The sequence below is a fragment of the Bidens hawaiensis genome, unplaced genomic scaffold (assembly GCF_021521415.1).
Source record: "Bidens hawaiensis isolate Kalapana, Puna unplaced genomic scaffold, B.hawaiensis_p1.1 tig00001692_1, whole genome shotgun sequence".
Lineage (NCBI taxonomy): Eukaryota > Viridiplantae > Streptophyta > Magnoliopsida > Asterales > Asteraceae > Bidens > Bidens hawaiensis.
The window spans coordinates 2,683,025-2,706,841 of NW_027491096.1; the positions used below are offsets into that span (position 1 = coordinate 2,683,025).

Consider the following 23,817-nt stretch of genomic DNA (forward strand, 5'->3'; position numbering starts at 1 on the left):
CTTTCATGTGTTTGGTTGGTTAATATGTATTGGAATTGGAATCTTCTTCATTCTCGGGTTTTTTATTTTTATTTTTTTTTGAAGAACGAGGACAACGAAGAAAACGTTTTAGTTTTTTTACATTTTTCGTTTTTGATTTATATTTTGAGTTATGATTTTTTTATTAATTTTTTTGAAGTGGTTTTTATTTTCCATAACAATCCTTTAAAATATGTGGGATTTTGAAATCCCATGAAATGTGGGATTTGATGGGATTTAGTTTCCATTCTCATTCTTTCATTTAATGAAACGAACATATCAATTCATGGGATTTAAAATCCTATTCCTTAGAATTCCTTCCAAATCCTTGAAACGAACAGGACCTAAGTATAACTAAAGAAGCCGTAACAGCTAACGACTCTTTCTTCCAACGTGCGCCATCCCAAGATTGGTCAAACCCCTCTACCTACTGTACTTTATTTAGTCACTCAATAGAAGGAACTAAAATGACCAACTTGTGACCCGCAAGCTACTGAACTGTGACCCGTGAACCAAACCTGGTTAACCGAACAGCAAGTTCACATTATAATGTGGCCTGAAAACGTGCAAATTTATATTATTTGAACCATATTAATTCAATTATCATAACGCCACTATAAAGAATCTTAATTTTTAGCAGCCCACAAAGAGTAAAAAGGTGGACATAATGACAGCAGCAATGTAGCAAAGAATTCTTGTTGTATGTAAGCCAAGAATGCCACCATGTAGACAATTGAAACTTGAGAATATTATAACGGTTTTTTTTATAACGGTTTCGTGAAGATCCAAGAATGGCTTTAATGAAGTAAAACATAATTCTACGAACATCACAGCTCAAACCCTACGAATTGCAAAATCGCTTAATTACAAGAAGCAATTTCGCAAATTCGAGTGGATCTGAGCTCGTGAACCCGTAATCACACAATACAATCAATTAGGTTATGAAGGAGAATACAAAATTAACAATTATTATATACAAAAAAGAAAACAGAAACATAAAGAACTGAAACTGAAGATGAAATTTAGCTGTAAATTGAAGAAAATTAGTTGACAGAACTACGTAAGTTTTTTTTATAACGGTTTCGTATTGATTGGAATTCGTACTCGCTCAATGAATTCACGCACTCCAAAAAACTTTGTTGAATAGGTAAAGATACAACCTATATTGAATAGGGATTTGAATTAACATATTTTTTTTTCAAATATTATCATTAAATGTTACGAGAGAATTAATGCAAAAACTAAATATTTATTATTCATCCTTGCCACATTCTAGAGATGTACTTATCAGTGTTTATGAGTTAAAATTTGAGCTTCAAAATTTCAAGATAGCATATAACATTTCATCATAGAAGAATATCAAGTATCCATTTAAGCTCATGATATATATCTAAAATAGTTAACTTTTGTTCAATCCATTCTTGTGGGACCAAACCCAATTAAAAGCCTTCATTCATGAATATAAAAAAAAGCATGTTCAAAATAGCATTGGGAGTTCTTCAATCTTGGTTTGCAATATTCAAAGGAACCGGATGCTATTTGAAATTATTTGTATTACATAGTAAAATAAATAATACAACCATACATTGTAATGCATATTGCGAATGATTGTTAAGAATAAATATAAATATGATACAATATTATAAGCAATATGATTGTCAAGGACAAATATCATACGGAAAACATTTTAAGGATTTAAGGGAAGTACCATCGTTTAAAACTACTATAGTAAAAGATCAAACAACAAATAGGCCGTTGACATTTAACCCGACCGGTTAACCCTACATTTTTTACCAATTATCGAACCAATTGAAGACTTTTTACAAAACCTATAACCACCACATAAAAATAATATGCCACCGTCGTCGTCGCCACCGCCAATGCCAACAACACCATCACCACCACCATCACTATCACCATCACCACCACCACCATCACACCAATAACAAAGCTATGGTCTCACGCCAATAGCAAATCTATGATCGGGTTTGAGAAGAGTTAGATGTAGACGACCTTAACTCTACCATGTAGGAATAAAGAGCCTGCTTCCACCAGTGAGACCCCCGGCTCAATTTAATTCTCATCACAATACAACAAAACAGATAGCTTGTTACATAATACATGTCATCATCTCTACAAAACATACAATTACCAAAATTAAGTACTCAACGGGCTCGGTTTCTACATTTGGCGGCTTGACTTTACTTTCGCTCTGATTCTTGTTGACCACCTCGGTGTTTCACCATTTCCCCAATCAAATTCTGACAACTTGGGCCCACCCGAGTGAGCTTTCAGGTACTGTTCTAGCTGCTTTCGGCTAGTTATTTCTTCACCCGTTGGTACAATAAACACAATTTCATTATTGTTCAGGGTCCCGTCTTCTTTTGGCAAAAACTATATGAAAAGAAGACAGAATTACAAATTTTGTCCTTTAAAAAAAGCCAAATTACGGTTCGTGTCCTTTTCTAAGTTTCCTTGCAGGCGGTGTACTTTAAACTTTTTTTTCCTACAAGTTTTGTCCTTTACGCTAACTGGTTAGAAAAACTCAGTTAAATACCCTCACGTGAGGCGCATGTGAGGGTATATTGGTCTTTTTGTCCTTTTGAGCAAAAACTCAGTTAAAATGACATCGGAGCACCAGCTCTTACCCGGATCTCCGGCAGCTATCTCCGCAGTGGAACCACCGTGTGGAGTCACCTTATCGGTTTTCCGATGATACCCATTTCAACTATGATCGATATTATTTTCGAGAACACCATACAGTGATGGATCTTAATAATATTAATATTAATAATAATAAACAAGATTCATACGTGCCGCCGTCACAGCCGGTTGTTGAAGCTGAATCCCCATCTCCGCCGCCACAGCCGCCGTCACCACCATCTCCGCTGCCGGAGCAGAAACCGGAAGTAATCAGAACTTATTATTCTGTGTCTGGAGCTGATGAGCAAAAAGACAACAGCTTGGAGTTGAATAAAGTGTTGCCGGAAGTGAAAAACAAGTTACCGGAAAATCAAGATTCCGAGCAAAGAACAGAAATTGGAGTGAGAAAAAGAGTTAAAAAAGAACGGAGAAGAGCAAGAAGCTCAGAACCCAGAAAAATGGAGCCAGAAATTAACGATTTTGCGGCTGAACCGTCGTCTCCGACGGAAACATCTACTTCGTTAGAAAGCCACCACCACCACCGTAAAACAATCTGTACTGCCACACCGAAAACGCCACCGCTCACAGCCCAACCACCACCACCACCACCACCACCACACCCTACAACAACAATGACCACTCAAATCGTCCTATTACCGACCCCCTTGTTTCTCACCGCCGAAAAACCTGGAATCACCGATGATTAGATGGTGGCGGTACTGTTGCAGGTTTTAATCCGAAAACTTGAGTCGATTGAAGCTTCTGATGGTGCGTTTTAAGTTTTAATCCCTATATCAGAGATGGCGGTGACGCTGTTGCAGGTCCGCCGGAGAAGACGAGTGAAAAGAACAAACCGGCGGAGACGGCGGCTTCTTACGAGGAGCAAGGGGGTTGATGGAAAAATCGGGTAGGAGATGTTGGTGAACGGTTGTGTGGTCAGAGATTTCGGTAGACGGTTTTGTGGCCGGAGTTGTTAGTGACGACAGTTTCCGACATTGGGTGGTGTTCAGGCATGGTGATGATGGTGGCGGCGATTCTGGCATGGTGGTTGGTGACGGTAGGGTTGGTTTATTTTTAGAGACGAACAAAAATCAGAAATTAAAACCCTAAAAAAGAGGTGTTTTGTGATAGAACCCTAATTCCAAACGAATCAGAATTGAGGACGATGGTGGATGAGGGAATCGGAGATGGAGCGGTGGCTGGTGGCGGAGCTATGGTGGCGGTGGTGATGGTGTTTGAGGAGTGGTTATGGTGATGGTGTGGTAGAACATAGAGAGAGAAGTGAGATGAGGCAGCACAGAAGAAGAAGAAGAAGAAGAAGAAGAAGAAGAAGAAGGGTAGGCAAAAAGACAAAACTACCCTCACATGCTTCTCACGTGATGGGATTTAACAGAGTTTTTCTAACCCAGTTAGCGTAAAGGACATAACTTGTAGGAAAAAAAAGTTTAAAGTACACCGCCTGCAAGGAAACTTAGAAAAGGACACGAACCGTAATTTGACTTTTTTTAAAGGACAAAATTTGTAATTCTGTCTGAAAAAAAGAATTATAAAAAAAAACAAATTATTACAATTTCATTCTTCTTTAGTTCAGTTTGGTTTTTTCAGTTTTACCATTGGGGATTGAAATTTTTTGGCTACAAAATAGGTTGGCCCAAAATAATGAATTTGGGCTTAAATCTTTTTGTTACATGCAAAACTAACATGGAAGCGAAAATTCAGTTTTTACAAAAACATAAAACCGTACCGTCGGTTATTTTTTTATTTTTCGATTATGCATTGGATTTTTCGGTTAAAGATATGTTTTTTCAATTTCATGCAAAATGTATGTTCGTGTCATTCTACACTAAAAGCAAAAATATTGATGTCCAACAAGTAAAACATAACATCAATAGAGGACGTGTCAATTTTTATAAATCAAACGGGCATACATATTTACATATACAAGAACTGTCACACTAAGACAACAATAATAAATCAAAAGATACTAAATTTATTCAGAGTAACAACCATAGACCAAAAGATGTATTATACTGTATACAAGTAGTTTAATATATGTCTAATGTCATAATAGTATATTAAAAAAATTATAAATGTTAATGGGCCCATTTGCTATATATTTAACAGAATTTTTTTAGTTTGTAAATGTCAAATATGACGATAGCGGGCCGAGAAATCACTAAAAAAACAAACTCATTCCATATTGTTTCATCTTAATTGTAGTTGCATATACACAGTTCCCGTGCATTTGGCGTCTGCGGGAGCCTGGATATCAATTATCAACAGTATGTCGTAACGTATTTGACCGTGCTCATAAAGTTGACATGTATTTCCAGCAGCTGTGAATCATCGTTAGCAAAGTGCCCAATAAGCGTTTAATGCTCCAGTGCAACGCCTCAGCGCGCCATCTGGCAGGTTTTCTTCAGCTTGTAGGCGGACTTTTACAAGATCAGTAGGACTACAACTGTAAGAACACTTGCACAAATACAACCAAATGATGAAAGGAACATCCCTCCCTGTTCGGTTCGTTTACAGGCCCATTTATAAAAACTTAATAAAAAAGTGGTTTTAAGCTCACCTTAATTGCTGATGACCCAATGCCATTGCATCATATGATTGAGCAATTGCTGCACATAAATAGATTGAAAGATGAGTAATCATTTAGTCATATAGTTTATTTACTAAAAACAAACAATATCAAAAAAAATAATATCAATTCTTACTTGTTGCAAGGAACTAAGGTTCCATTCTTACATCCACCCTTCCACCTAGACAGAATGGGCCCATAACCATCACCATGTGAAGCTTTTCGATTCGGGCCAAACACCTTAAAAATGATTTATAAAATCGAAATACAACACTCAAAATTAACCATTAGCATGTTACCAGTGTCAAGATTGGCAATGATGATGTTTTCACCATATCTTGCTTCCGTCCAAAAAGAAGACGAACCTATGAAACTGTTCTTTTCAAGGTTTAGGAAATGCAAGGACCAGGTTGTGTGTAGTTTTGATCCTACATTCTGGATCACAGTCACCACGTCCATATGCTCTACACGATACAGATTATACAATGATTCTTAAATCCTTCAATTTGTAGAACTGTACATAGCAAACTTACTTTCAAAATTCCATATATGCCCTCTCAATTAGCCATCAACAACAAATATCATAAACACGATGGCTAAAAACATTGCCTTTATATCAGTGTAGTGTCCCGAAGTAACAGTGATTATGAATCTCCACGACACAACGACAAAATCAAACACCTAAAAAAAGACAGTGACAAAATCTGTTAAAGCATGAACAACAACTAAGCTTAAGAAGCATTTTTGCAAGCAGTCGGTGTGCAATATGAATAAGTAACGAAACTACCTAATCAAGCTTTAATCCTTCACACAGACATGAGGACTTGAATAACCTGCAACCATTCATGTATATTAATTAAAATATTAAACATAATTTAATTTTGGTTAATATTAATAAATTGAAGGAAAAACAGCTTACTTGAAATACCCGTTATTATATGTAAACTGTGACGTGGCGAATTGTGTTCATACATTTGATATTTATATATTTATATTAATGTCTTAGGTTGAAGTCTATATATAGTTTGTTTGCAACAGAAGCATTTTCCCTCTCTTCTTTCCAGCTGCTTATAGTTACTGCAACAAAATCAAGATCAAAGCATTATTACTTTTATGATAATTTAACATTTACTAAAAACAATAAATCCATTCAAATACGAAGCCGAACCAGATGATAATGGTTCTTCTGATGCAAACCTTTTTGTTGTTGAACACCTTATAGTTTCGAGCCCGCCAAATACTCCACAGGCACAGCGGCACAAAGAAAATCCTGCAAATAATCCTTTGTTTCTTATCATTCCCCGTAACCAAGAAATGGAAATCCAAATAATCTTTTAAGACTTAAGATAGAAGCAGCAACCAATTTGCATGAAACTTGAACATGCCCAATCTATTTCTAGCAAAATTACAATGAATTAAAATATACTCCAAATCTTAGATGCCGCTCATAGAAAAGACCATCATAACAAGAAGCCGATCCATAAAAGCTTTCAACCAAAAAAATTAACCTTAGTTGGAAGTGGGAACCGAAGACTCCCTTTTATACGCAATCAAAAAACCCGAATCAATCCTACCCTTCAGTTTAAAAATGCAGATCTTTTTTTACACAAAAAGATACCAACATCAAAAATTTTAATCTTACTTAATTAGTATTAAGATTCAAAACCATTAAGACAAAAAAGATCAAAATTATTAACTTTCAGATATGGCATACCGGAAATTAACGATTGTAAATGAATAATTGATAAAGATGAATTGAATTGATGGTTTAGCACCTCTCATCTTATTTGTAAACAAAAACCCTAAATTGAATTGATGGTTTAGCACCTCTCATCTTATTTGTAAACAAAAACCCTAAATTACCTGCAATCCCTAGCTAGCGATAACAGCGAGACCTCGAGATTTGCTTCAAAAACATAACCTTCAAATCGTGAGGCAGATTTCAAGTTCCAGTTAGGGTTTTTGGAATGAACTACAATTCCAAGTTAGATTTGTGAGAAGAGATATGTAGGGTTTGGAATGGAAGAGTTAGTCAGTTTGAGAGGATATAATCTTTGACTCGATCCAAACCCATCACAAGACCCATGACCCGCGAACTTTAATGCTTAAACGGGTTGAAACCGGGTTAAATTAATGAGAGCTCACCATTTAAAAATTAAGCAATCTGGTGGCTTTCATAGAAGGGGGGAACGACCACATCGCGACACGTAGGATTTTAGTATCTTCGTTTATATATATTATAGATACATATATATAGGGGATGGATCATGCGAGAAGTGATATTATAACGAGAAGTGCAGAAAATGAATCTAGACCATTGATTGTGTTTAATCAATGGTCAACAATAGAAATGACATTATCGTAAATAAAGATACATATTTATGACATATTTTTAATTAAAAAGGACATGCATGTCTTTTGTGGTGTTGACCACATTAAAGCAAACATTAATGTATTCAGTGGTTATTTTTTCTTGCATAATCAATACTCTTAAGATGACTAATACTATTTAATTTTTCTCATTAAAGTTTTGCAAATAAAGTAATTTTTTTTGAATTTATGATTGTGTAAGCTGTTTATTTGTTTTTAGATTTTATTTATAAAGCACATAATTTTTTCAAAATTACGTTGTATATTATGGATTTTTCATATAGTACCTAGCAAAATTAGAAACATACAGTTTTGTGTAGGGGGGGGGGGGTACTGTGAAAGTGTAGTTACATATAGAATTCAAATTTGTATGTGTGAGGGGAATAAATGTTTATATAGTAGTGTACTGTGTGATATATAGGAATTATTATTTACAGTATATGTACATATATTATACCATCTAGGGATTAGTTCAATGTTAAGGTATTTTTGGTTCATTTGATTTTCACCAACAAGTAACTAATATTACATATGTAGGATAATTGTGCTTACTATGTAAAGTATGTAGGATAAAATACTTTATATGTTGGTTGTGTAGGATAATTTTGTTTACTATGTAGGGTATGCAGGAATAAATCTTTACTGTGTAGGGTGTGTTGGTTGTGTAAATTCATATATGTACTGTATAGGTGGTATTTCAAACTGTCTATGTGTAAATTATATCGTGTGTATGTTCATATATGTACTGTTTATGTGATATTTTGAATTGCATATGTGTAAGTTTTGTTATGTGTAGCCGTGTAGGTTCATCTTTGTACTGTGTTGGTGGTATTTCGAATTATGTATGTTTAAATTATTGGAATTTTGGTTGGTTGATAAAGTAAAAAAAATAAATTTATATATGATAATAGAATTTGAATAAAAAAAATATTAAAAATATAATACTATAAATCTGTAAAAATACGATTCTTTTTAGATTTAATTTAAACATATATAAAAAACAAATAGAAATAATTAATATATTTTGTAACCCTCTATAATTATTAGTTACCAAAAATAATATTTGAAGAGATTACAATGATACCCTTATACATAATTTAAATATAAATAAAAAGAAAAAATTTGATTGGTTGTGGTTACTTCTCGCATTTCTCACTTTAAAAAAACTTCTGAAATGATCCAATACATACATACATACCTACTTACATACATACATACATACATACATACATATATATAGGAGAAGTATAGTTTGAAAACCCTCTTGAGTTGAAAAAACCCGTGAAAACCCTACGTTACATCGTTTTTTTGTTACATGTTGTAACATTTAATATAAAACATCGAAAACATAAAAAAAATGTTTTGCTATTTTTTTTACATTTTTTAGTAATTTTTATATATGTTTTCAGGAGAGAGAAAATGTAAATAAACTTTTATATTTTTTATTAACTTTAATTGTGGATCACAAGATTTAATCTTTAATTAAAAACATGTGATTGAAAATGGGTTTATAGAGTTTTCACAACTCAATTATGTTTTTATTCTAACCTAACCATATATATACACATATATATATATATATATAGGGAAGGGTTAGAATAAAAACCCTTCCCACTTGAAAAAACCTTAGAAACTTTATTTGAACCATTGATCACTCAAAATCTATGATCTAGATTTAAATAATGCACTTTTAATACAACATGTAATATAATAATATAAGAAGGACCAGGAAGGGCAATCTAGGCATACTTGTTAAAGTCTGTTTCCTCTTTTTGAATATGATTTATTATGATTCTAACAAGTACATATGTCATTTCATTTTTTTATGTTATTTGATAACTATTTATTAATTTATTGTTTTACATTTCTCACTATGTGTAAGGGTTTTTGCATTTCATATAAAATTTTATTCATTTTTATTATTTTTTATTCTTTTTAATCATTTTTACCTCTTTATCTTATTAACTAACTAAGCATACAAAATATATTGTAAAAAGTTTTAGAATTTTATAAGGCTGAGGGGTGTGGAGCGCGAGAAAGGGCGCGTGAGGCCATCCGCTCGCGCCCCGGGGCGCGAGCACCACACCACCGAGGCGCGAGAGGGGCGCGAGAGGGGCGCGAGCGCGGATTTCCAGGCGGGCGCAAGAATGGTAGCGGCTGGGAAGAGCGCGAGAAAGAGCTTGGGAATGTTAAATATAGCCGTTGGGAATGTTAAAAAAATCCGCTCGCGCCCCCTGCTCGCGCCCCTCCACACCAGCGCCAGGGGCGCGAGCGGGGGCTTCAACACCCATCTTATCAAGTTTCTCTCTCTGCCACACGTCACAATATTATTGGCTCGCGCCCCCTCTCGCGCCCCCACACCCCTCAGCCTAATTGAGTTTTAAGTTAGGCTTTTTTTTTCTTTTTTCGTTTTTTTTTTTGTATTTTTTGATATGTTTTCCATTATTCATTTTATTTAATGTTAAACGGGCTTTTTCTATTTTTTATATATAAGTAAAAATTTGTTAATATATTTTGTTTTTACAGATTTATATATTTTTATGCATTTTTTTACATGTTAACATTTTTTCTTACAAATTTACATATTGTTTTTACATATATATTTTTTACATTTTAGAGATTTACATATTTTTGTTTTTACAAGTTTACATATTGTTTTTACATATTTTTTTATTTTACATTACATAGGTTAACATATTTCTGTTTTTATGTATTTAGAGATATATATATTTACATATTTTGAGATATACATATTTACATATATTTTACATATTTTAGTTACAAATTTACATATTTTTTACATGTAGTACGTAAATGTTACAAAAAAAAAAGACTACTTAGATTTGCATGTTATTATTATTTTATGTGAAAAATATAATCTAAAAAGACTATTCATACAATTTTGTAAACTGAAATTATGATGTTAACTAGTAGGGAAGAGGTATTATCTGCAAATAAATAATAAAATTCTTTTTATTTAAAATAAAAAAATATACTCAAATCCATATAAAGCATGAGGGAGAAAGTGAAGAGTACATGATGAGAGAAAAAGATGCAGGATGAGAGAGAAAGTGGCATGAGGGAAATGGCAATAATACCCTAAAATGCAAAAACTATTTAAAATGGATTTGGTATTTGTGGAGTGATAGGAGCCGCATACTGAGTTTACAAAGTTTTTTCAACTAGAAAGAGTTTTAAATATAAACATCCCCTGTATATATGTATATAGGAGAAGTATAGTTTGAAAACCCATGAAAACTCTATGTAACATTGCTTTTTTTTTTGTAACATGTAATATATATTGTAACATTTAATACAAAACATCGAAAACATAAAAAAATATTTTGCTATTTTTTTTACATTTTTTAGTAATTTATATATGTTTTCAGGAGAGAGAAAGTGTAAGAAAACTTTAACATTTTTTATTAACTTTAATTGTGAATCATAAGATTTAATCTTTAATTAAAAACATGTGGTTGAGAATGGGTTTCTAGAATTTTCACAACTCAAGTGGGTTTTTATTCTAACCTAACCCTATATATATATATATATATATATATATATAAATATAAATGATACAGACACATCAACCATCATTTTCCTAAAATAGAAAAGAAAATGACCCATGGAATGCTATCAACCCTGCTAAACATGTGACGTTTCTTCAATCATTTTTTTCAAGCAACTCTAGGGTTATATTCGTAATTTCCCCGATAAATTGCTAGTTTACTAATTTACAACCTACAGTAGAAACTCGATAAATTAATACTCGATTATTTAATAAACTCTCTAAGATAATATTTTTTGCCGGTTCCGACTCGGGGATAGGGTGCTCAATTAATAATTCGCTAAAATTATAAGATAATACATTTTTGATAATTTCTTTAGACCCCATATAAAATATAAATTAATAATTCCTTATATATAGCATATTACATGAATGATTTATGAAGGTTTCTTGAAAAATGACTCAATTGTCTTTTGTTTTTTGTTGAAATCAATTTCCCCTTGAATCTCGTCTCTAATTTTCTTTAGCATGGTAAGAACTTCTGGTGTTGTTTTCTCATAGCTCAACAAGAAATTGTTCAATGTGATTACCGCTTTAATAGCTTCGTTTCGCGAAGGGGGCTCCATTGTAGAACTTTCATCATCTTCTTCATCGATATTATCTTTATTAATTCCAATAACGCTTTCAATAATTTCTTCATCAGTCAACAACTGTGCAACTACATTTTCTTCTGGGTGAGTCAGAACATTCTACTATAAATTAATAAAATATTAATTAATATATAAATTAATAATTATTAATTTATCGATTAATTAATAAATCTTTTAATTAATAAATTTTGGTGGTCCCAAGTGTATTATTTTATAGAGTTTCTACTGTATAATGGTATATTCAACAACTTGATCAAATATATAAATTTAATAAAATTTTAGTTCACTTTATTAAAAATAAAGAGTACTATAACATGGCAAAAATAATGCACATATAATGATTCAATAAAATAATAAAGTCTATAAAGCTTGAGAAGGCAACTCATGTTGCATGATAAGGCATAGTGTTTGCAACTTATTATGAAAATGGGCGTCTTCTTTTTTGCTTTAATATTTGCTTTATGTGATGTTGAACCTTGCGTTCAACACCGTCTTTGTTCATAGACACACTCCTATTATATATATGTTTATAACATAGATCTCTTACGACATTAGATCATCGTGGAGGGCGGTTTTTGAGAGTATATACGATAATGGAATGGAAGAAGTGTTATCTCGATGTAGTATTGGTGCCATTATCTTTTATGATCACCATCGGCTATCACCTTTGGTTATGGCACAAGGTCCGGACTCAACCACTCTCTACCATCATTGGCACTAACAACCATGGACGCCGCTTATGGGTATCCACCATTATGGAGGTACAGATTGCCATGTGTGTTTCGTGTCTAGTTCAATTGGCTAAACGGTTTCATAGGCATGCGTTAGAACCATATCCGGTACTGATAGATGGTTTCGTGTTCTTCTTTGTATGGTTTTCATGTGCAATAATTCTCTTGGCAATTAAGTTTCTAAATATAGGCCACAAACAGTTGATTACTGATAGTTGTGTGTAAGTAAACTTCTTTAAAAGAACAAAAGAAACTTGATTTGGAAGGATAACAAACAGTGAAGTGTTTATGATCATCATGACTTCTATATGATATGATGGTTATTTAAGTTTAAAATTAATTACCAAGAGTCTAATTTATCATAAAACGCTTCTATTTTTCTTTTCACTTCAAAAAATATTCGTTTTCTTATGATCAAGTGACTTTTGCATGCATGAATCATGATATATTGTTTTTTTAATGATTTAAAAATATGTGATTTGGTTTTTTTAGCATCTAGGTTTTCATAAAAAAAAAAAAAGAACTCAATGTCTTCTTTAACCGATCATATACTAAGGGGTTTTTTTTCTTTAAATTAATATATTTATTCACAAAGTTTTAAGAACTATATATATAGGGGGGGTTAACGTACAAATGAAATTAGTGTGCTAATTGTGATAATTAAGTATAATAATTATATATACAAGTAGAGTAATTATGTGATTAATTACATCATAGAGTAATTATGTAATTCCTCTATGATGTAATTAATCACATAATTACTCTACTTGTATATATAATTACTTTACTTGATTCTCACAATAAGTATGTTAATTTCATTTGTATTTGTAACTAACCATATCTATACAATATATAATACATAAGTAAAGAGCAAATTAAGACATTTGTTTTAATGAATTTACAATTTCCAATGCATAAGATACATGTGTATAAAGGGATAAAGCAGTCTTTTACACACGATCCACCCACGTTTATTTGATTTCAACAAATATAATTACAATTATAGTACCTTAACTTTACTAAAATTTTGTTAATTTAAGAAATAGTCACAACTTTGACCCGTCATGTTTACCCACTTTAACTCGACTTTTTCCTTTTTCATTTTAATCTTATATGCTTTACAAAAATATGATTAAAAAAATCCGAGCATACCCATTTAAACGGGTTTATTTTTTTTGACGTTTCGATATAAATTTTTTTTCAAATCAGATGGACGATTTTAAATATACAAGTTATTACTGCATGAATGTATAAGTTTTTTAAATGACAAATGTTTACAATTTGATGTTCCTATTATTTACATATCTAACACCTTATCTATTTGATAAAAAAACATAAATAAACTTGTTACAATTAAAAAAGTTTTCACGATGTCATATAATTGCATACTTATCAATATATTCTACTATTTAATGTAAAACTTTGAGCACTCGTGTATATCCAAATATTACTCCACTTTATTTTTTTTTCCAATTTATATGTTTTACAAAATGATTAATAGTATTCAAATTATATAAATATCAAAATAATCAAGACGAAGCTTTAATTTGGAGCTGAGTTGAGTCAGCTTGGTGTAAAGTTCGAGTCGAGCTAGCTTTGGCTCGCTAACAACCTTAAAATGTTATCCCCACTACATCGTGCGGGCACTCGACTAGTGTGTATATATATATATACGTATAGGAGAAGTATAGTTTGAAAACCCTCTTAAGTTGAGAAAACCTGTGAAAACCCTATGTAACATCGTTTTTTTTTGTTACATTTAATACAAAATATCGAAAACATAAAAAAAATTGTTTTGTTATTTTTTTACATTTTTTTAGTAATTTTTATATATGTTTTCAGGAGAGAGAAAATGTAAATAAACTTTAACATTTTTTATTAACTTTAATTGTGGAACACAAGATTTAATCTTTAATTAAAAACATGTGATTGAGAATGAGTTTCTAAAGTTTTCACAACTTAAGTGGGTTTTTATTCTAACATAACCGTATATATATATATAGGGTAAGGTTAAAATGAAAACCCATTTAAGTTGTGAAAACCCGCGAAAACCCTATGTAACATCGTTTTTTTTTTGTTACATGTAATATATGTTGTAACATTTAATACAAAACATCAAAATATCAAAAAACAATGTTTTGCTATTTTTTAACATTTTCTTACTAATTTTTATATATGTTTTTAGGAGAGAGAAAAATTTATCTTTATATTTACATTTTTTATTCACTTTAATTGTGGACCACAAGATTTAAACATTAATTAAAAACATGTGGTTGAGAATAAGTTTCTAGAGTTTTCACAACTCAAGTGGGTTTTCATTTTATACTTGGCCTATATATATATATATATATAAATTTTATAAACTTTTTACATGTTTATATACATATAAATTTTGCAAATGCAACTTATATTCCTACGGTAAAAAGAAAAGTAAAAACAAATAAACTGCTTGAGCTCACTATATTAGGTTTGGGAAGTCCTTACCCATAAACTCCAAGAACAAAACGAAGTTTTGTGTTTGAGCGTTCTTAAACACCGTCATCCTTTTTTGAATAAATAAATTTCTTTTACTTCCCGAGATATAAGACGGATATTCTCGTCTTAGACTATTCTATACACGTCTTTGGGTTTCCAATTACCTGTTGTTGATCTTTAAATATTCCCCGTATTACGGGGATTGTTTAAAATTTTCGTTTCTAATATTTTCGTTTCTAATATTGTGAATGTATTTTTTGGATTTCACTTTATTTATTGTAAGAATTTAATAAGATACTTAAATCTATTTTGATTAATTTATGTTGGGTTGTGTTGATTTTTTAATGGAAACGTTAAATGAATTATCTACTTAGTTTTTATATTTATTCGTTTATGTTCATTTGTTATAATTTGATATATTTTGTGAAACTTTTCATTTAAGTTAAACTTAAAAGAAAAAAAGAATCACGAATATAACTAAATCCATGTTGAGAAATTAAATTAGGGTTTGATTACGAGGTTTGTTTTACATTTTACGTTAATATTATATATTTTTTTGTATTTTAATTTTATTTATTGTAAGAAAATTAATAATATAATCAGGGATTGATGATGAAAGGGTTTCACAAGTAAATAAGATGATATAACCCGTTTAAAAGCTATATGGTTTGATGAGACCTAAGACTCACTTATTTTTTTTTACTATAAAGTTGTTTCATAATTATAAATAATATCTTTTTGTAAAAAAAATCGGATATTACTTTTTAGTATATCCCTATTTTATATTATTTCATATCAAATATTTGGTGAGATTAATTTTTAATATAATGAGATGTTATAACCCGTCTAATGGTTATCTGAGTTTGATGAGACTCATACTCGTGAATTCAGTGAATTCAGGTTAGATGCATGAGAAACCATCATTTACAAATAAAAAAATCTGATAGATTGAGAGAAAATAGGAAGGTTTCGTATATATATATATTTAAGATTAAGATATATATTTAATTTTGTATTGTATACTAAATTTTAGATTGTAGGTAATTTGTTAGTGCAAATCTTAGTAGGAAGGAATTTCTTCTCCCCATGAAGGGAACAGTTTCCGGTGGGATTCCTACGATAAGAAAAGACAACCACATCTTTATATCTTAAGTTGTTATGGGTCTCTTATTCTATAATTTTTAAACAAATATTTAAAAAAAAAAAGAAAGAAAAGAAAAGAAAACTCTTTTTTCTTTTAGATTCATTTTTTAATATCAATATTTGTAACATAAAAATCAAATAATTATTTTCAATTGATTACTAATTTGTAACCAATTTCTTAAATTTCTTCTCTATCTATGTCATGATAATAATGCATAGCACATCTAACTCTTCATTGTTCAATACCCATAGGACAATGATAAAAAAAATATCTTAGCCGTTCAAACACTTCGAAACACAATAATGGGAGCGACCTTGATGGCCACAACGTCGATACTTCTATGCTCGGGTCTAGCCGCAGTCATTAGCAGCACGTATAGCGTTAAAAAACCGATCAACGACGCCCTCTACGGGGCCCATGGAGAATTTATGGTTGCACTGAAATATGTGACCATGCTGCTCGTACTCCTTGCGTCTTTCATGTGCCACTCGCTATCAATCAGGTTCATTAATCAAGTTAACTTCCTGATCAACTGCCCACCAGAATCAAGCGTCGCATGTGAGTATGTTTCGGAGCTTTTAGAGAAGGGTTTCACACTAAACGCGGTTGGGAACCGGATCTTCTACTCGGCTCTTCCACTCATGCTTTGGATTTTCGGTCCGGTGCTCGTGTTTTTGTGTACGGTCACCATGGTGCCTATGCTTTATAATCTTGATTTTGTATTTGGGAACATGAAGAAGGAGAAGATGGGTAATTCAGAAAATGGGGTGTGAATTGTGATAGTAAAATGGGTGTTTGGGAACCGGTTTAGACTCTTTTGCTTTACTGTTTTTTAACACTAATAATAATGCAAAATATGGAGCCAGCAACACTCATGATATAGTTGTCGATTAAAGTATCTTCCATTATTCGCAATCAATTATCCACCAGAGCAAACTGATTGCCTTTTGACTAACCTATAATGTTATATTTCGTGTACCAATGGCAACAAAAGTCACAATCGACTTTGAGCTTCATTTCTCTAACTATCTGTAGGCTGTCTTGACTATCTTTAGGGAAAGTGAGTCATTGCAAGCTGACTCATTCGCAGTCATGCATCACTTAATTTAGTACCAGTGACCACTATTTTGTGGTTGTCACGACCTCGGTGGTCATACGTTAAGAATGATACGTTTTGCACTCTGTTTCGAAATACCGCTCGTAAATGCATAATTTGTGATTATTAAAGTTTAGCGCTTCATGAAAAAGAATAAGAAAAGGTTAACCACACGAAATAAATAAATTGACATACATGTTCATTCACCTATAAAGTATCAGCCACTCAGAAAAAGGTGGATTAATTATTATATATTAAAGGACAATCTATTGCTACAGTATGGGGTAATTTTGTAAATTCCTGATGGTTACACCACCTGTTTGGTTAATAGAAAGGAGCCCATGTTTCAAGTTGGTGTGGAGCCCTCCTTTATCTTCTAAATCATTTACCGAATACACATACATTCATACCATATTTATGCATCACATTTTTGGTTATCACCTTTTAAGTTAAATAAAATATGGAAATTATATAGGTATAAGTATGCATGAGTATACGACTATACGGTATGCATACACATGCATATGTATCATTTTTTTTAAATTTTTTTCCACATTTTTTGATATGTAGCTTAACTTAGAGGTGTACAAACCCGTTTAAAACTCAAAACCGGTTTGGTTTGGTCAACAAAACTCAAAACCGGTTTATGATCGGTTTTGATTCGGGTTGAAACCGGTTTCTTACAATGTTACGATCGGTTTCGGTTCAGGTTTTGATCGGTTTCAGTTCGGGTTTTGACCGGTTTTGGCCGGTTTCGGTTCGGTTAACCGGTTTGGAACCGGTTTTGGTGGAGAAAATTACAAACCGGTTCCGAACATACGGTTTCAATTGGTTCCAAACCGGTTTCTACATAATCGGTTTCAAACTGGTCCGGTTTCGGTTTAGTTTTCGGTTCGGTTCGGTCCGGTTAACCGGGTGTACTTGCCCACCTCTAGCCAAACTCAAGCAACTTTTGTAACAACCAACAAAGACAAAAGGCGGTAAGCACCTACAATTAAGGAAACTTTTGAAATCATCAACAACAAAAAAGAAAATAATAATAAATCTTTTAAATGAGCAAGGCACAAAGTATGTAAATGACATTAGATACGAATAGCTAAACTTAACTAAACCTAGAATAAACTAAACAAAAACCGACAAAGATTGTATACAAAACACAACTACGGCGCGTGCGCCGGAACATACCTACTTTTTTTAATTGGATACAACCAAAATTCAGTGTCTTCAAATAAAAAAAAGGAAAAAAAAAAATAAACAGAATAGAAATAAGAATTGAACCCGCAGAGTCCTTAATTATAACAAGATATAAAGCCCATCCTAGTCCAGCCCACGTATGATCTTAAGCCAGTTTCAATCTTGAAGCTCAGCACAGACACTTCAAAAAATCTCTCTAAGCTGCCTAGGTTCCCGAGTTTATTAAACGATTTAAAAGAATGGAAACAGAATTAAGGAGAGAAATGAATGGAAAGTGAATAAAGAGAGAGAAGAAAATGAACGGAAGGGAAAATTTTTTTATTAACCACCGTGTTCTCGAGTTCAAAGAAAATGGGAAGGAAAATTTGTTTTGACTAACCACCGTGTGCTCGAGTTCAAAGAAAATGGAAAGAAAAAATAAAGATTTTATGTAATCTTTCTTTCCTTCCAAATCCCTCCAATTTAATAAGATTTGGAACGAAAGAAATAACATAAATTTACCTTTCATTTCTCTCCCTTTCACTCCAAAAAAAGAAGAAAAAAAAAAAAAAAACTTTTCCTGATATTTTCCCTTGGTAAATGAAGATTTGGGAACACCTTTACGCTCAGACTCATTAAGAGGCCAAATTCTATCCCTAACCAATGAGCCAGATCCTACGAACAGTCAACACAGATACAAAGCTGCATACTCTCGGGGTACAGATAGAAAACCAGTAATTTGTAACCAAAAACTGAATCCAAATCCGGTTGACTAGAACGGGTTTGAAACAAACCCCAACAGGAGGGTTGTAATCGGATTGGAAGCCTATGCTTTCAAACGGGTTGAACCAAACTAATTCCTTACACCTTCAAAAGCCAGTTCTCCAAAAACCGGTTTTGACTTCTGTTGACCCAAACTAGAACCAAGAAAACCAAAAGGGAAACCTCTACTTTCGTCTCAAGTCACATCAGACCCTAACCAGGACTAAGCCCGACAGGCGCTGGATTTATTTTGAGAACACTTAACATCTGATTTTTATTTATTTTTTTAAATATGTTCCAAAAATGACTTTAGACCCATCTGATTCCCTTAAATAATTTGACCTAATTCCTTTTAGTTAAAATATTTTGCTTAACCTATTTAACCTGCTAAATACACTCAAACCTCCAGTCATTGTCCAGAACCTAAGACACTAGCAAGAAACGCGGTGACAAAACAGATTTTGCCAAAGCTCCATTGCTAAGCTACAAAGATGCAATTGAAAATATACGCTATGTTTAAAAGACACATGAAAAGATGCATACATAAAAGTGAAAATACTTAAAAGACACTTGAAAAGATGCAATTGAACAAAAATAATAATTAAAAAAAACATACGCTATGTTTATAAGGGTATAAAATACTTTAGACATAACCAACAGTGCAAAACATCAACTCATATCAAAGAGCATGTGCAGAAACAACTTCAAATGACATCAACACAAAACTAAAACGGTCAACCAATCTGTATACAGTAGTATCATAACAGATGGAGTGATTCCATAATGAAGACCAATGTATGATCGTACCTGCAGTCTGCATACGATGAAGATGAAACAACTAATGAGTAACATTCTTTGGAAGGTTCCGGATGACATTGCTTTTCATGCCCATCTTAGACCGCATATAATCCACCCCTGATCTATTCATCTGTTTCATCACCTTCATCCTCACCATATTCTCCTTCGACTGCACTGTCGACAAACCCATGCTCCTATACCTAATATTCACACATTTTTGTAATTATTAAAAGCATTTTCTTTAAATAAACAAACAAATTAATGTTATGCTTACCTGGCAGCCAACACAGCAGTCATGGGAACATCCTTTGCAGACGGGCGCGGCTTCTGACGATAATAACGTAAATATTCACGCGAACCAATTGCTTTGGTTGATATTATATCATCAGTTACAGTAGTTATTATAAGCTCGGACCCACCACTCCCTAGTTCTATACCATTGTTTGTCCCGTCTGATGAAACCAACTGGTTTCCGTTTGCATCCACATAACTAACATACATAAAAATATATATATAATTAGCTTAATCATAAGGCTCATAGGTATTGTCAAACATTTATATTGTGCAATTTAAACTGACGCATTTACTTAATAGGCTTGTAAGCAAACCGAGCGTTCCAAAAACCATTCGGCAGGGAGTTTATTCATGAACAGTAATTTAGTTGAACAAACGAACATGCACAAATATCTTGTTCGTTCATTTCTATCATGCACCTTCGTTCATTTTTTAATTCGTTAGTTTACATTTGTTTTAAGGTCATTCATTTACGATCATTAACATATTTGCTAAAATAATAGATACTATTAAGCCAATCACAACTCCTCTAAATTTTATAGCTTTTTAGGCCCAGTACATTGTTTTCACATTTACTTTTTATCTCAGACTCTCAGTTATGTTCTTTCACTTATGTTCAGTTATATTCGATCATATATGCTTGTGATTGTTTATGTTTGTGAATCATTCGTTCATACTATTAACGAACGAACATGAACGAACAAGAACATTCATATTCTGAATCTGAACAAACGAATACGAAAAAGAAAACCACGTTTGTTTTAACTGTTTGTGTTCAATCATTTGTTCAGATTAAGTTAAACAAAGGAAAACAAACATGCCCATTCGTGTCCTACGTTTACTTTTAATGGTGTTTGCTCAGTTATGTCCGTTTATATCCTTTCATCTATACCGTTTGTTTATACTATTAGCAAACAAACATGATCAAGCTCATTTTCTTAACATACGAAAACATTCTTTTAACTGTTAAGTGTTAAACCATTTGTTCAGTTAAAGTGAAGCGAATGAACACAAACATGGCCTATTTACTAAGTAGTACATTCAAACCTGCTGCTGTAATCATAAAACTCTTCAAGTTCAGCTTCTTCCTCTTCATCATCATCACCATAGTGAACTTTGCAATGACTTTTGGCCACCATATGCTTCCTAACCGCTTCCAAACTATTAAACGGTTGACAGTTACTGTTGCAATACAAGCATATATAATCACGCTTAACCTGTAAAATGATGGCATCACCATCAATAAGCAAGATAATTATCACAAAAACTTGATTATCAAGAATACAATAAATCTTTACCTTAAGTCCAAGATATGTGAGAAGACCACTCGGGTCTTTCAAATACTCAACATCAGGTATAAAAAAGCCATGATGTTTGTGCATATGAACCATACAGCTTTCAATAGTTTTATGCTCTTTATCACACATAAAGCAAGATGTCGGATCCACCTCATCATCCTCATCCATGTCATCATCAGTTTCATTCACTTCCATATGAGTAGATGACGATGCCATGTCACCCGCCACGTCATCGTTCTCCGTCACCTCAACCCATTCATCACTTTCATCATCACTTTCTTCTTCCTTCTGTTGAGGAGCCTTCTTAGGCGGAAGTGGTTTTATTATTGCATTGTTTTCATCTTCGTGGCCGATTTGGGAAGCGCGTAATGTGTGAGTTTTAGATTTTAGATGTTGAGCGTGAGCTTTAGCGCTTCTGTAGCCTTTTCCACATAGGCGACACGTATACAGCATTGGTGGGCCATTCAGTTTACTCTTTTCTTCAGCAAGTGTAGTTTGTCTGGCTAAGAAAAGTGCTTCTGTTACTCCTGGAACCCCTGCAATCTAATTTAATTCAAGGAGCATATAGCAATTAAAATGCAAGCTATTGTATAAAATATAAATATCAAAATTCTCCTAAAACCAGTCAGTAATGATATATAGAATTAATCAAAAAATGAAACTGCAAATTATTTTCTAATTTTCTAATATTCAGTGAAACAAAATTACAACTTGTACCAGTAACGGTATTCGTTTTTAATAAAAAACGAAAAATGCAAAAAAACAAAAACGTTTCCGCCGTTGTCCTCGTCCTTAAAAAAAAAAAGTGGAATTTCAAGTGACCCATTTTGACCCGAAAATAAGAAAGTGGAATTTCAAGTGACCTACTTTGACCCATCTTATTAAAATCTATGACCCATATGATTTTTAAAACAACCCAAATTGACCAATTTGAAATGGTTTGGGTTAAGATTGCCACCTCTAGTTTTTATGTTTTCATTCAGTTTCAGTATTTCCCGATATTCAGTTTATACTTTCGGCACTATTCCGATCTAATCCTAGAAACAACATCCAATTCTATACCTGTCTCAATTAAGTGAGAAATTATGAACAGAAGAAAATGAGCTAAAATACGGATAACTGAAAAACAATCAATCAGTTTTAAAAATCACTTCAAGGTTTTTGCATCAACTAATTCAGATTGAAAGGAGAAAAAGTTGTGCAGCTGGAAGATACAAGTAATAATGATAGGGAATTGAATAAGATGTATTATTATTGTTACCTTGCGTTTGAGATTGTAGCGGTGCCACTCAGACTTGTAATGAAGCTTTTGATCGTTTTCATCTTCGAATTCTTTGTTGCAGGCGTTGCATGTCAGACCTGTTGCCATCTCCTAAGACTATCTTGTGTTGTGGCGTTAGGCGGTGATATTTGAGTTAGGGTTTCTTTCGCCTCAAATATGGAAAACAACAAGACATTTTCTTCAAATGTTGTTTTTTTTAGGGTTGGGATTCTAGATTTTTTTTTCTTAAATCTTAAATAAATATATACAAATGAAACCTTTAAAATTACGATGGAGATATAAATTTCGGAGAATGTGGAAGTGTGTTACAGGTTGAGTTAGGGGATGGCTCAACTTTATTTGAACAAGACATAATGGCGATAGAGCTAGTTGTGTCGACACATTGATGTTGGTGGTAGTGGCTAAATGTTGGTTTTAGTGATATCTAGAGGTGTGTGATTTATGTGCAACTAGGAAATGTTCATATGTTTACGTAGACTATTAGTGTTTTTTATGGTCGCATATTATAGATAGATCACCTTTATTTGGATGACAATAAAAGATGTGTATGGTAAATTTGTGTACACGTATGTTCATATTCAACATTCTTAAGCATCAACATATCTATATTAAACAATTGAAGAAAACAAAAGCAATGACAAATAGATAACAAGCAATGAATCGTGAATTGACCAAGCCATGTATGAATAAACAAGACATATATAAAAGTAAAATAACATATATGTGTATTTACATGAGTTACATGAAATGATCGGTACTTAAATGTAAGGCTCATTCGCTATGGGTTGTATAACGAATGAGACCATCTGTTTTGTTCCTCATTCGCTAAAGATGTTTCATGAATGGGATGTAATGCATTAAAGTCATTCACAATGGTTGTGTAGCGAATGGTGTAGCGTATAAGATGCTCATCTGCTATGTGATGTATAGCGAATGAGTCATTTTCTATGTGAGGACCGGATCTGGTGCAGAACTAATGATAGTCGAAAAG

The 23,817-nt window shown here is 32.6% G+C and overlaps 2 protein-coding genes across 2 annotated transcripts; one reads left to right on the top strand and one right to left on the bottom strand.

Annotated features, from left to right (window-relative positions):
- Window positions 1–12,176: 12,176 nt before the first annotated feature.
- On the top strand, window positions 12,177–16,939 carry LOC143594207 (uncharacterized). The gene is made up of 2 exons (XM_077073580.1): window positions 12,177–12,534; window positions 16,375–16,939. The coding sequence occupies exons 1-2, from the start codon at window positions 12,367–12,369 to the stop codon at window positions 16,894–16,896; spliced, it is 690 nt and encodes a 229-aa protein (XP_076929695.1). The 5' UTR covers window positions 12,177–12,366; the 3' UTR covers window positions 16,897–16,939.
- A 2,840-nt stretch (window positions 16,940–19,779) lies between these two features.
- LOC143594366 (cytoplasmic 60S subunit biogenesis factor REI1 homolog 1-like) lies at window positions 19,780–22,968 on the bottom strand. The gene is made up of 5 exons (XM_077073694.1): window positions 22,806–22,968; window positions 21,545–22,087; window positions 21,294–21,463; window positions 20,227–20,442; window positions 19,780–20,152 (listed from the first exon to the last, which is right to left on the bottom strand). The coding sequence occupies exons 1-5, from the start codon at window positions 22,911–22,913 to the stop codon at window positions 19,993–19,995; spliced, it is 1,197 nt and encodes a 398-aa protein (XP_076929809.1). The 5' UTR covers window positions 22,914–22,968; the 3' UTR covers window positions 19,780–19,992.
- Window positions 22,969–23,817: the final 849 nt, after the last annotated feature.

What these genes read in the sequence shown, in the direction of transcription:
- LOC143594207 (XM_077073580.1), top strand. Translation starts at nt 12,367, where the DNA reads ATGGAATGGAAGAAGTGTTATCTCGATGTAGTATTGGTGCCATTATCT. An exon ending in GGGTATCCACCATTATGGAG is followed by an intron (nt 12,535 to 16,374) that starts GTACAGATTGCC and finishes CAATACCCATAG; the next exon opens with GACAATGATAAAAAAAATAT.
- LOC143594366 (XM_077073694.1), bottom strand. Translation starts at nt 22,913, where the DNA reads ATGGCAACAGGTCTGACATGCAACGCCTGCAACAAAGAATTCGAAGAT. An exon ending in GCTACAATCTCAAACGCAAG is followed by an intron (nt 22,088 to 22,805) that starts GTAACAATAATA and finishes GAATTAAATTAG; the next exon opens with ATTGCAGGGGTTCCAGGAGT. An exon ending in TTTTATGATTACAGCAGCAG is followed by an intron (nt 20,443 to 21,293) that starts GTTTGAATGTAC and finishes TATGTATGTTAG; the next exon opens with TTATGTGGATGCAAACGGAA.